The 13,668-nt window shown below is 39.8% G+C and overlaps 1 protein-coding gene across 8 annotated transcripts in view; it reads left to right on the forward strand.

Annotated features, from left to right (window-relative positions):
* The first annotated feature begins 361 nt into the window (after window positions 1–361).
* The window catches only part of LOC131432502 (tetratricopeptide repeat protein 37), an 87,905-nt gene continuing 74,598 nt past the window's right edge, over window positions 362–13,668 (forward strand). For 5 of the 8 annotated variants that reach the window (XR_009229879.1, XR_009229881.1, XR_009229882.1 and 2 more), the window contains exons 1-6: window positions 362–601; window positions 724–932; window positions 992–2,501; window positions 2,561–2,745; window positions 5,380–6,606; window positions 6,666–6,840. Coding sequence is in view for 3 of the 8 variants with exons in the window: in XM_058598820.1 (XP_058454803.1) it covers window positions 512–601; window positions 724–932; window positions 992–2,501; window positions 2,561–2,745; window positions 5,380–6,606; window positions 6,666–6,840; window positions 9,547–9,900 (3,750 nt within the window). In the remaining 5 variants the exon portion in view is untranslated. Of the gene's footprint in view, window positions 602–723; window positions 933–991; window positions 2,502–2,560; window positions 2,746–5,379; window positions 6,607–6,665; window positions 6,841–8,947; window positions 9,308–9,546; window positions 10,133–13,668 lie in introns of those variants that run through there. The other 3 variants (XM_058598822.1, XM_058598820.1, XM_058598821.1) reach the window with 3 other exon arrangements.

Raw genomic sequence — 13,668 nt, forward strand, 5'->3', positions numbered from 1 at the left:
ATACCAGAACTTTGATTTAAATCAAACAGAGATTATTGTTGATGTTGAAGGGAGAAATTGGTTTGTAACAATCATGATCTAGCTTGAAATGAACAGAAATCAAATTCGAAAATCTACTTACTGTTTTGTTATTTTAAACATGCTCAATTTCTCTGCGTATACAAGGTATCCTATTTTGTCCACTTTTCCTCTATATCCACTGAATAAATCAACATTTTTGGCGCTATCTTGTCGCATCGCAATCTTTGTTAACCGCCAGTGAAAATTCCAACATGATACAGACAAATTTTCTGTGCTATACAATTTTTTGGAAAAGCCTGGCAACTCTGGTGTCGGCTGATTGTTGCCTATACCTGAATATTTATGTTACCGTTCTTCTGTACACCGGCAGTTCTGTTGATTGCAGTGGTTGTATTTTATTGTGCTCCAAAAATTTACTTATATGAGTTTTGATGACATTATATTTTTGATTTTTATACATCATAATAACAGTAACATTATTTAGTTAAGTATGTCTAACAAGGAAATAAAAGGGTTGTTAAAAGAAGCTCGTGAAGCAGTAAGAAGTAAAAAGATTTCAGAAGCAATCAAACTATGTAACGTGAGTATTGAAGTATTTTCCAATCAAATATGCCAAATTTTCAAAGAGAAAAGCTTTCAGATCTTGTTCAATGCCTATCACTTAGAAAAAGAAACATACCTCTATCGAGTTTGTATTTCCAGAAAATATTGAAAGAGGATAAACAAAACTACATGGCTCTTTTGCTGATGGGAGCTTGTTATCAGGACACGAACAAGACGGAAGCTGCTGATTATTTGAGACAAGCACTAGCCCTTAGTAGCGACCCAACAATAGCACTTCAAGGATTAGTAAATTGTGTCACTGATAGAGAGTTGCCAGACGTATGTGAACAACTTCTTGAGCTAACACCGTAAATACATTATTCTGATATGACTCAATTCACACAAAGTGACATTTTTTTCGTTTTAGTGACAAATTCGCCGATCTACACATTAAGTTACTGAGAGTGGCGAAAAATGAAGTGGAAATAGATAAAATTATAAATGTTTTTGATAAGGAAACTAAAATTAATACTGACTTGGAAAATCGTATTTCATCTGCTTACAACTGCCTGCTTAAAATTCTAAAAGAACCAGCATTAGAAAGTAAATACGAATCTCTATTAGAACGAGTATTAGAACACGAGACCAAAGTCGTTGAAGGTCCATCTTTGCATGAAAACTTCAAACGCTATCTAAAACTACTCTATCGTTTGAAAATGTATGAAAAGCTTATAGTGAACGCATCTTTCATGCACGAGCGATTCCAAAACGATATCTATCCTTTAGAATGGATCTGCAAAGCTTATGCCGAGCAGCTTCTCAATGAGCAACAAATGACGAATCTACTGTCAAACCCTCTGGAGAAATACTTCGATGCAGCCATAAACATAAACCCAAAATCAGCCCTAGCTCTAGTTTCTAAAGGTTTACTGCACTACGAAAGAGGAGAAATGCAATTAGCTGAAGAGATACTTAAAGAAACAGATAACATCCAGCCTAACTGGAGTATTTGTCTGAAAGTATTAGGAGAATTATATAGCCTCCGTAAAGCATATGGTTTAGTTGAAGACATTTATAGACAGTTGAAGGTTATCAATACAAATTTTTACATTGCTCTCATAGAAGATGGTAGTGTTGAGAAACTTCACGAAGCTTCGTCGTATAGCGAAGAGTTATTAAGTAAAAGTAATGATTCTAGAGTATTGTTTTACAGTATAAAGCTGCAACTAGCCCTTGGTGACATGAACAAAATAGATGAACAGTTCGTCAAACTAAAAGCATCGAATATAACCTCTGTTCAATATGACTATTTGACAGCGTTGCGTTATAAAGCCGAAGGATGCCCAGAAAAAGCAGTAGAATTGTTGATACCGCATGATAAAAATTGTGAATGCCTTTTGGAATTATCAATGCTCTATTACAAAGCTAAAGAAATTGATAAAAGCTTCTTGTGCGCACTACAAGCAACTAAACATGAACCGATGAGCGCCAAATGTTTTTATATTCTTGGGTTGATCTACCTCCACAATGCAGATAACATCAGGGCACGCAAATGCTTAGAGAAATGCATTTTTCTTAACCCATCGCATAAACAGGCCATTATTTTACTTAGTTCCATGTATCGTAGTTTAGGCGAATGGGATGCTAACGCACAGTTACTGGAAAAATCGGTACATATCTCCAAAGGCTCCGGATCGCCATGGGCATATCTTTTACTTGCTTTACACCACCTTGGTCAGCAGAAATATGATGAAGCTATTGCCGCCTTTCGTACGGTGATTCGTTATGACGTGAATAATACCACCGGATGGGAAGGATTAGCTGATGCATATATGGGTCGTGGTTCCTACACATCGGCAATGAAGGTGTTCGAAAAAATTGCTGAGAATAATCCGAATAATCCTTATCCAAAGCTACAGTTAGCTAATATTAAAAATGTATGGTTGAAATGACGATAGTACGCTATTGTGAATACACATGTCAGCCTTTATTTCAGATTTTGAAACAGCATAAAGAAGCTGTCATCTTGTTTGGTGAACTGTTAGCAGACAACGATAAATATTTTCCGGCTGTGAAAGGAGTTGCTGAGTCTCATGCAGGTCTTTGTTATCATTATTTCGGACAAAGATTAATTGGAAGAAGTCACGATCACGCACAGTTGGCAGTTGATTACTTTACCAGGTGAGTTATGTTTTCTACTGTGTCTATGCAGATTCTGTTTTAAAGTACTCGGCAAAGCTATATGTTTTGTAACCCCAGAAATCGCTAGACGGGCTTTGAATTCCAACACATAATATATATATTCCTTCTTTTCCGCGACGCCTGCTGGTATAACATCGATTCTTGTGAAGCTCGAATAACATCACCCTAATAAGGTTTGGAAGTAGTATGAAAAAAGAGGAAAGTGACATACAACGTTCTCTGTTGACAGAAACATAATCGGTAAAAATTAGAGATTTTTAGCAGTAAAGTCCGCCATGATCTAAAAAAATTGGTCCGTGGTAGCGCGTTTGCCCATAAATCCTGCCTGATATTGTCCCACGAATTCGTTTGCAATCGGTGAAAGTCGACGGCATAAGATTTGGGAGAGTACTTTGTAGGCGGCGTTCAGCAGAGTTATCGCGCGGTAATTGCAGCAATCCAGCTTATCGCCCTTTTTGTAGATGGTACACACGATTCCTTCCATCCATTCCTCCGGTAAAATCTCGTCTTCCTAGATCTTGGTAACGACCCAGTGCAGTGCTTTCACTAGTGCATTACCACCGTGTTTTAGTAACTCGCTTGGTAGTTGGTCAACGCCAGCGGTCTTATTATTTTTCAACCGACTTACCACCTCCTCGACTTCTTGGAGGTCTGAGACCGGCAGTCTATCGTCCTCCAAGTTCGTTACCGCGTCGCCACTTTCGTATTCTGCCACATCGCCATTGAGGTGCTCGTCGAAATACTGCCGCCACCTCTCGATCACCTCACAGTCGTTCGTGAGAAGGTCCCCGTTGGTGTCCTTGCACATATCGGCCTGTGGCATATGGCCTCTGCGCGAACGGTTCACCTTCTCGTAGAACTTCCTTGTGTCATTAGCACGGAACAGCTGTTCCATCGCTTCGCGATCTCGGTCTTCCTGTTGGCACTTTTTTCTACGGGATACCGAGTTTAGTCTGTTCCGCGCCTGTCTGTATCGCTCCTCGTTTGCTCTCGTCCGGTGTTGCAGCTTGCTCGCCCAAGCTGCATTCTTCTCGGCCACTAACTGTTCACATTCGTTGTCGAACCAGTCGTTCCTTATGTTCGGAGCCGTCGTACCTAGCGTTGCTGATGCAGTGCTACCTATGGCAGAACGGATGTCTCTCCAACCATCTTCAAGAGTAGCTGCACCAAGCTGCTCTTCCGTTGGTAGTGCCACTGCCAACATCTGCGCGTAATCTTGGGCGTATCCAGCATCCCGGAGCCGCGCGATGTTGAACTGCGACGTTCAGTTTCGACGTTGGGTAGCCACCGTCGAAAGTTTTGAGCGCATGCATACAGCAACCAAGTAGTGGTCCGAATCTATATTCGCACTGCGGTAGGTGCGAACATTGTTGATGTCCGAGAAAAATTTTCCGTCGATCAAAACGTGGTCGATTTGGTTTTCGGTCTGTTGGTCAGGTGATCTCCAGGTAGCTTTGTGGATATCCTTGCGGGAAAAGAAGGTGCTTCTGACTACTATTCCTCGGGAGGCCGCAAAGTTGACACACCGTTGGCCGTTGTTATTCGATGCGGCATGTAGACTGTTCGGCCCAAATACCGGTCGGTACATTGCCTCCCTTCCTACCTGGGCATTCATGTCACCGATGACAATTTTTACGTCTGCGTGGGCAGCCGTCATAGGCTTGTTCCAGCTGCACGTAGAACGCTTCTTTCTCGTCATCGGGTCTCCCTTCATGTGGGCAGTGCACGTTGAGGATGCTGTAATTGAAAAAACGGCCTTTAATTCTTAACTTACACATCCTAGCATTGATCGGCTGCCACCCAATCACTCGCTGACGCATCTTGCCCAGCACTATAAAGCCAGTTCACAGCTCGTTCGTTGTGCCACAGCTTTGGTAGAAGGTAGCCGCTCGATGACCGCTTTTCCACACCTTCTGTCCCATCCAACAAAGCTCCTGCAGCGCTACGACGTCGAAGCTGCGAGGATTTAGTTCGTCGTATATTATCCTGTTGCAGCCTGCGAAACCTAGCGACTTGCAATTCCATGTTCCAAGTTTCCAATCGTAGTCCTTATTTCGTCGCGTGGGTCTATGCCCATTGTTCCGTTCGTATTCTCTCCTGTATTATTCGTAATAGATGTTTTACGGGCGGCTTATTAGGCCTACGCCAACACCCTGTCTCGCCGAAGGATCATCGTGCTTGCTCTGTTTAACGTCCCAACTAGCACTAGGCCAATCCCTTTGTTGGGTGCCACCTTGGATTCAGCTAGACGGGATGCAGCATTTCATACTCAGCCGCTGGATACCAGAACAGACGCTGTTTGAAGCCGCTCCTAACATGGAGTACAGACGCTCCGACATCCTCTTGCTGTTAACATGTGCAAGCTATAACATACAATTCATTCATTTCTGGTCCTTGGAAAATGCGAATTTTCTCCGATATTGAACCAAAGATAAAAACCCTTTATTTGCACTGCACTGCACAGAAAGACGTAGTCCTGTCACAAATGAAGTTTGATGGCGAAAACAGTTGGTGTTTCTTCAAAACCTCGTTTTCATGACTCATTGTTTCGTCCGACTCTGAGTATGCGTAGTTCCAAAGTATAGTTTTATTTCAAAATGGTTTTTATTTTAGGGCCATAAAGATGAAACCTAATTTCGTATGTCTGTGGAAACAGTTGGGTAACATTCTGGATACGGTGGCAGAGTTCCCCAAGTCGAAGGCGCAACTTTTGCTGGATGGAACATTAGCAGGCGTTTCCCATCGTAGTGAGGTGATGCTTGAAGGCGTAAAACTTTTCCAATTAGCAGGCCGTTGTTACAGTCGTGCAATCAAATTAAGAACCGAAGACAGTTTGCTGTGGTACGAACTGGCAGCGAATCACTACCGACGAGCAAAATGTCATGGCGGAAATCCAGAAGATGGACAGAACTTGTTCACTTTAGCTGTTGAATGCGCAAAACAATCTATTAAGTTAGAACCAAGTCGATGGCAGAACTGGAATCTTTTAGGTGTAATTTGTGCCTCTAAACAGGTTAACAATTTAGCTTTAGCACAGCATTGCTTTATTGAAGCAATTTCGGTGGATAAAAAGACAGCTTCGGTAGGATGGTCGAATCTTGGAGTTTTGTATTTGCTTCAAGGGGAAACAAGTTTAGCCAATAAAGCCTTTGGCAGAGCTCAGCAGACGGATACAACTTACATGAATGCATGGATCGGGCAGGCTATGATTGCGGAGCAAATGGGCCAGGTCGACGAGGCAATGGATTTATTCCGGCATTGCACCCAACTTGGCTACCATCCAGAATCATCTTTGGGATATGCCCACTGGGTTTGCTATGTACTAAATGATAACAATTACCGAAAAAATGCACGTTTTCGATTTGCCATCGAAAATATGTACGCGTTACCGGTTTCACACGACTCCATCACTTGGCATTGCACTGATAAAAACGAGCTTGCATCTGCAGAAGCACTTCGATTTTTAGGCTACATAAGTAATCGGCTTGGCTTGTGGAGAACTGCATCAGAGGCTTTCAAGAAAGCGTTGTGCAAAACAACGGGCGTTCAAAAAGATGAGGTTCTCTGTGATTTGGGATGTTGTCTGTTGAAACAAAAGAAATACGTTGAAGCCGTGGAGTGTTACCAGCAGGTAGGAGAAGCGACATATGAAGCTACGGTTGGGAAAGCTTTGGCTCATTTCAAAGCTGGTCAGTACGAAGAGTCTTACGCTGAGTACGAAAGCGCATTGAACTGGTTAGCTACTTCAGATTTAGAAAAGGCGAACGTTTTAATTGCAATGTCTGCTATGGTGTACGCCTTTCAAGGTGAAGCGGATGCCAAAACGATTTTATTTCAATGGTGGGTTGAAGATTTCATTTTGTATGAATAACAGTAACGTATTAAACTTTCATTTTCAGCATTACACTACCCGAACCGCCAGTTTCAGCACTGTTTTCGGCATGCGCTCTCGGATTACTACATAAAGACTCGGTTCTCACTGAGCTGGTTATAAAAGAGCTGCGAAAGTTTGAAAATGACCGAACACATGGTCACCATGTTGTATATCTAGTATCGCAATTCTATTGGACAAACGTAAGTATAATCTTTTTCCAAGTCGTGTCGCTCTCTCCAAAAAAGTTCAATTCTTACTTATCAATTCCTAATGAAGTTAATAGTAGTAATTAGTTTTAATATTGCACATATTGTTCGTATAACTCATTCATTCATCCATCTTCGGCGCGAATATCCTTCCTTACTTACGCCCGTCTCAAACAACGAGAGGAAAGGTTGAACATCAATAAGCAATGCACGAATCTATTAATAAATTCTTCGCTGCTGGTATACATCGTGCATGTTCGTTTTATACATTCGTTCATTTACTTTGCTCTTCGGATTGGTTCGAATAGCGTCACTGCGTCGCGAAGCATTCTTCATCTAATAAATTTATCATATCTCGTGAGGTAGCAGCAATGGGGAAGTGCTGGGAAATGGTTCATCACACACACACACATAAGACTACGGTACTAATACAAAGGAAAACGCCTTAATTTGCTTGTTTCAAAGCCAGCACGAACGATCATCGCGAATTAGGTTTTGACGATGATCGCTGCATGAATATTCGTTCCACATTCGCGTTGAGTTATTCGGGGGTATGTTCAATGTGAATAACAACTGCAAGGAATAGATCTTCATGCGAGCAACGAATCAGCGTCGACTTCGTTCAAGTCCGAATATGAAAGCGATTATCGAACAAAGGCGAAGGGAAGCGAACGAAGATCATTGGCGTTCGTTGCATTTTTTTATATTCGAGCAACATTGGTTAGTTTCATCGTAGTTTACATGCTTCCGCTGTGGGTTGTTCCCTTTGTCAACCAATCGAGTTTTGTAACGCACATGATTTCCGTCAGTATCGGTTTTCATAGTGAACACCCGTTTGTTTGGACCATCGTCCAGGTGAGATCCCTTCTTTTGCGAATGTCCGTCGACCTCAGCGTAATATCAAGGGACCCGTTAATGTTCATTTAAAGCAGAGTGTTTTATACGGGTTAAAAAAATCGGTACATCAACCTGAAGTTATAGAATTCTTCATCATCTTCATCATTTTGTTCCTCGAGATAATGATCTTTTGCTAACTTTGCATTATCGTCTCCTTCATTTTCTTCTTCAGACTCGGTTGTTTGCAATACTTCATTGTTGATAGGCTTGATGACAGGAATTACCTCCGGAACCACTACTTTCGCAATATCTTCGTTTGACTTTATATCTCTAGCTACGAATATTTTTCTCTTGTCGGTAATTCACAGACAACACTATTCATACGGCGAAAAGACAAGAAGCACGTTTGCGTCTAACTTGCCCCTTGGCTGCTTCAGAATTCACACAAATTTTCAAAAACTTCCAGTTTTCCAACATTCGGCTTCTCATTGTTTCAACCATCAGCAGAAGTTTTGTTTCCTTTGAGTGGTTTGTAACTTACACATTTCCGTTTGCGCAGGTTTTACCCTTTACATTAAGTACCCGTTATCTCCACTTATACAGTGTGGGCCATTTAAAGTGGAAGCATTTGTTTCTGAACAAAATATATGAGAAAAAAAACTTTTTTATTTATTTTCATTTCGATTATAATTTATTTTGGTTGCCCTTTTTTCTGCGATTTCTATCGTTTTTTAGCTTTTTTTAAATTCGAACCCGACTCGTACCCGATCATCGAAAATAAAATACCCGTACCCGATCCGAGTTCGAGAATAATATTTCTTCCAAATACGATCCGCACCCGATAATAAATAAAAAGCTTCATCCGTACCCTAGAAAATCGGGTATTCGGGGCGAAATCGAACCATACTCGTAACCATACCCGTAAAAATGAAAATAAAACGTCACCAGTATTCGACTCGAACCCGTCTAACATTTTTTCGCTTTGGGTTTCGGATACAAATGCCCGAAATCCGATCTCTAATAAGTATCACCAAAAGAGCATTCGCGTTTTCGTCTTTTACGAGTAAAGCCTCTACCTGAGGGTTCATCCTGTGTGATCATATTTTGCATTTCGTGATCCATACGTCGTATCTCTGGTGGCCAAACAGTGTGTCATTTATTGACGGTAAACAAACTTGGTAATTAAGAACTAATATTCAACTAAATACAAATTATTTTTGTATTTGATTCAAATGCTTCTTTGATTCATCACTCCATCTTCCAGCATAAATTTATGATAGCACACACGAATTGATTATCTTCTTCCTCACTTCTGGGTGGCGTCACCTCACTTGAGATAACACCGATTGATGGCACAGCAACTTAGGTTATATTGTCAGTGATTTTCGTTTATGTCCAATGGACTTTCTTTTCACAACAAGAGAAAACCTCGCAGCGTGACGACGTGGAGTCGTCAAAGTACGGATGAAAATCCTTTCTTTCTCGCGAAATACTCAAATTTTTATCGCACTAATACGATGCAATGTGTTCACTCGTTGAGTTCTCATAAGTTCGATGCGTTTTTATCAAACACAAAAAATAAAAAAAAATTGTTAGATTTTTATAGTGTAATAATTTAATTCTCGTTTAACAGTTTAGTAGAGCTTAAAGAGTTATATTGTTAAACAGCTAAATAAAGTTACAAAAAAATAAAATCGTGGCGAACTCATTCAGATCTTTACTCTACTTTTATTTACTAATAAATATAATATATGGGTGTCTTGAGTAATAATTTTTCTTCGGGTGGTTACGTTTGTCATCACTTGTTCAAGAAATAATGAGACAACGTTTCTAACAGTTGAATAAAATTGATTTTTTTTTCAGAAACAAAAGTCGGAATCACTTGCATATTTGATTTCACAAGTACACAAATTTCCAGACCGTCCGAAGCTGCGTCAGATTTTGGCTATATCGTTATTGAAAAACCACCGAACACCGAAAAAGAACCTGGTACTGGCAAGCTGCATTGCTGAAAGTGCATTAATATTAGACTTGCACGACAGTCAGCGTAACACGAAGTCGGAGGACGCTGCAAAATGGTTGGCGGTTGCTAGTGAAGCGGTTCGACCGGTAGACGAACATCGTCGCAAAATCCTAGCGCAGAAAGCGGTGCACGTGAATCCCACCTGTAAAGAAGCTTGGAGTGCGCTCATTCGGGTTATGCGTCCAAAAACGTAGAGTAGTAGTTTATGTGTATACGAATTACGTAAACAAATTTTTCTCGCTTCTTAAGCTTATATATTTTCTAATCAATAAAACATTTTTCCTATAGAAATATGGTTTGACTAGTGGGCCAAATGGAAGAACGATGTTTTAAATACTATTTATAAATATTTTATTCCGATTGAATTGATATGTGATTTGAACGACATGAAAATAAAGCTATCATCTACCTAAGGGAAATCACGTGAGAAGTGTTCCGTGCGCAGGAATCATTCAAGGGGTGGGTAGTTCAAGGAAGAGTTTGAAAGAGGGGTCAAAAGGATGGGGGGAGGTTCATAGGGGGGGGGGAGTGTTTCAAGAGGTTGGGAAGGAGCAAATATTTGAAAGAAAAGTCAAGTTATTTGCACTTTTATATAAAAAAGTGATCTATTGTTCATGGTACTTACTGTTGAAAAATTTCCCTATGGGGGGGAGGTCTTGGGGCAAAACCCCCCCTGTACACGGGTCTGATCTCGCCACCAGTGTAAATTTCTACATCATGGTTTGCAATCTCATCATTTTCTTCACTTCTGCTGTCGATTGATGGCACAGCGACTTTCGTAAATTTTCGTTTATAGTTCAATGGGCTATATTTTAACAGGACTACAAGTGAAAATCTCGCTATGTGAAAACGTGGAGTCGTCAAAGTACGGATGAAAATCCTTTCCTCCTCGCGAAATACTATATTTTTACCGCACTAACATGATATAACGTGTTCACTCGTTGAGGGTTTCATCGTTCAACAAAAACATGAAACAAAAATTAATAGCAAACTTCAATGCAGTGAATACCCACACAAACAAACATGGTGTGCAGCAAACAAGCATATGCTTGACATATTTGGCATACCTGCATGCAGTGCTGCACTGTTGACTGTTCGTCGAGCGGATGGCGAACCTCAACCATTCAGTTCGCTTTCACGTCTCATCCAAGTCAGTCGATAGAACAAAACCGCTTACGTTTGGGACAGAAGAAACCAAGTACAGTATTGTGTTGTGAACAATAGAACGACCTCGAAATGAGTGAACCAAACGAACAAAAGCTACCGCCGACACGAAAGAATACGATTGTTGTTGACTTCAGGCAGTGCAAAATTCGACCTTCGATACGAGAACTTTAAGGTTTGTTTAAGGATCAAATGCATCTTGACATTGAACGTGTGCATTTACTTCAATGCAATAAGACAAATAATGTTGATTACATTCAGTTTTATAAAGAGTTGGATGCAATTAAATTCGCAAAAGACAATAGCAATGTGCACTATGTGGAGCACGAGAACATTAAGTACAACATTTCAGTATATATGGATGATAGTGCTATAGAAGTGCGTGTGCATGATCTTCACTCAAGCGTCACCGATTCTTATATTCGCAAAACCGTGTCCCAATACGGAGAGATTCTCTCTATCGAAAAAGAAAAGTGGAAGAATTTTTTCCCCGGTATTCTAAATGACGTACGTTTATTACGCATACACTTGAAGAAGGCTATCACCCTCATTCTTGTTTACGTCCGTATCCGCAATACGACGAACGGGTACTTTCGAACGAATACGAATCAGCCATTCTAGTTTTCACTCGAATGAATTCGAACGCGACTCGTTTGCCACAAAATATTCAAATATCAGTAAACTTCTTAAAATAAATGCTAAGCCTTGATGTAATCAGTCCAATTCATGTGATTAACCATATGCGAAACGCTAGAATGTATGCCATTTTAGTTTCAAACGAAACGTGTATTCGAACATCATTCGTACGAACGAAATGTCCCATTCCCGTTTACGGACGAATAGACGAAATGCCGTGGTTTCGATTCGTCAGTTTAATGTTGCGAATCAACCGTTCGAACACATTGAAAAAAGTTTAACCGATCTCTAACAAAATTATTTTCGAATCTAAAGGTGATTTGTAATCAAATCATAAGTTTGTGTTTTGCATAAATCATTTAGAAAGCATAGCAGTATAGTAAAATGCTGTTTTTTCTGGGGAGCCTTTGAATATATGCGAGGTTCAAAGTTTTTACGCATCAATTTTGCATCTATTAAGTACCTTTTGGAAAATACGCCATAGGTAAACATGCTTTATTTTATATTAAATGCCTGATTTTAGCAATGAAATAAATATGTAGGCTATCGAAAACATGACAAAATTGCAAGAAAAATGCAACATATTTTACGCAGATACTACTGATCGGACTGCTATTTCAAATGCTTTTTTTACTTTGCACGAAGCTTAATTTTAAATTTCATTTACCGACTTGAATAAAATTGGTCCTGAGTACGATATTTATTTATTATGTAGCATTCGTCACTTCCTTGATGCTTGCAATGCTTCCTTTAAAAACTACCTGCGCTACCGATCCTTCTTTTGCACAGGAATCGCGTACGTACACGTTCGAGTGAAAACAAGAATGGCTTGTTCGCATTCGTTCGAAAGCATGTGTTCGTCGTATGGTCGATACGGACGTAAGCAAACATGATGATACAAAATCAGTGAAAAAAACAAGTCAAATGACAAATGATATCAAAGATTTTTATTTACAACTCAAATCTATACCAGAACTGATAGTTTAAAGTTGGATGGGCGTTGTTTTTATGCATGTACGATGTTTAAAAGTGTGATTGATTCGAACGTAAACGGGAATACGAATTTGCTTTACTTTCGAACGTATCGCATACGGCCGTAAACAAGAATGAGGGTGAATATTCAAATATCAGTAAACTTCATCAAATAAATGCTAAGCCTTGATGAAATCAGTTCAATTCTTGTGATTAACCATATACGAAACACTAGAATGTATGCCAGTTTAGCTTCAAACGATACGTGTATTCGAACATCATTCGTACGAACGAAAAGTCCCATTCTCGTTTACGGACGAATAGACGAAATGCTGTGGTTTCGATTCGTCAGTTTAATGTTGCGAATCAACCGTTCGAACACATTGAAAAATTGAATCTAAAGGTGATTTGTAATCAAATCATAAATTTGTGTTTTGCATAGAACTTTTAGAAAGCATAGCAGTATAGTAAAATGTTGTTTTTCTCTGGCGAGCCTTCGAATATATGCTCGGTTCCAAGTTTTAACGCATAAAATTTTACATCTATTAGGTACTTTATGGAAAATACGCCATGGGTAAACATGCTTTATTTTATATTAAATGCATGATTTTACCAATCTAATAAATATGGAGACTATCGAAAACATGACAAAATTGCAAGAAAAATGCAACATATTTTTCACCGATACTACTGATCGGACTACTATTTTAAAAACTTTTTATACTTTGCATGAAGTTTAATTTGAAAATTTCATTTACCGACATGAATGAAATTGGTCCTGAGTACGATATTTATTTCTTATGTAGCGTTCGTCACTTCCTTGATGTTTGGAATCTTCCTAAAAAAACTACCTGCGCTGCCGATCCTTCTTTTGCACAGGAGTCGCGTACGTACACGTTCGAGTGAAAACAAGAATGGCTTGTTCGCATTCGTTCGAAAGCATGTGTTCGTCGTATGGTCGATACGGACGTAAGCAAGCATGATGATACAAAATTAGTGAAAAAACATGTCAAATAATAAATGATATCAAAGATTTTTAATTACAACTCAAATCTGTTACAGAACTGATAGCTTTCGGCTCACGGAGTTCGGGAGGTTTTGGAAGAAAATGCACCGCCGGAAACGGCATCTGCCGATACGAAGAAGGCGTTCAAAGAAATGGATGAAAAAGTGAAAGCGCTCCTAGTGGC

The sequence above is a fragment of the Malaya genurostris genome, chromosome 2 (assembly GCF_030247185.1).
Source record: "Malaya genurostris strain Urasoe2022 chromosome 2, Malgen_1.1, whole genome shotgun sequence".
In the NCBI taxonomy this organism is placed as follows: domain Eukaryota; kingdom Metazoa; phylum Arthropoda; class Insecta; order Diptera; family Culicidae; genus Malaya; species Malaya genurostris.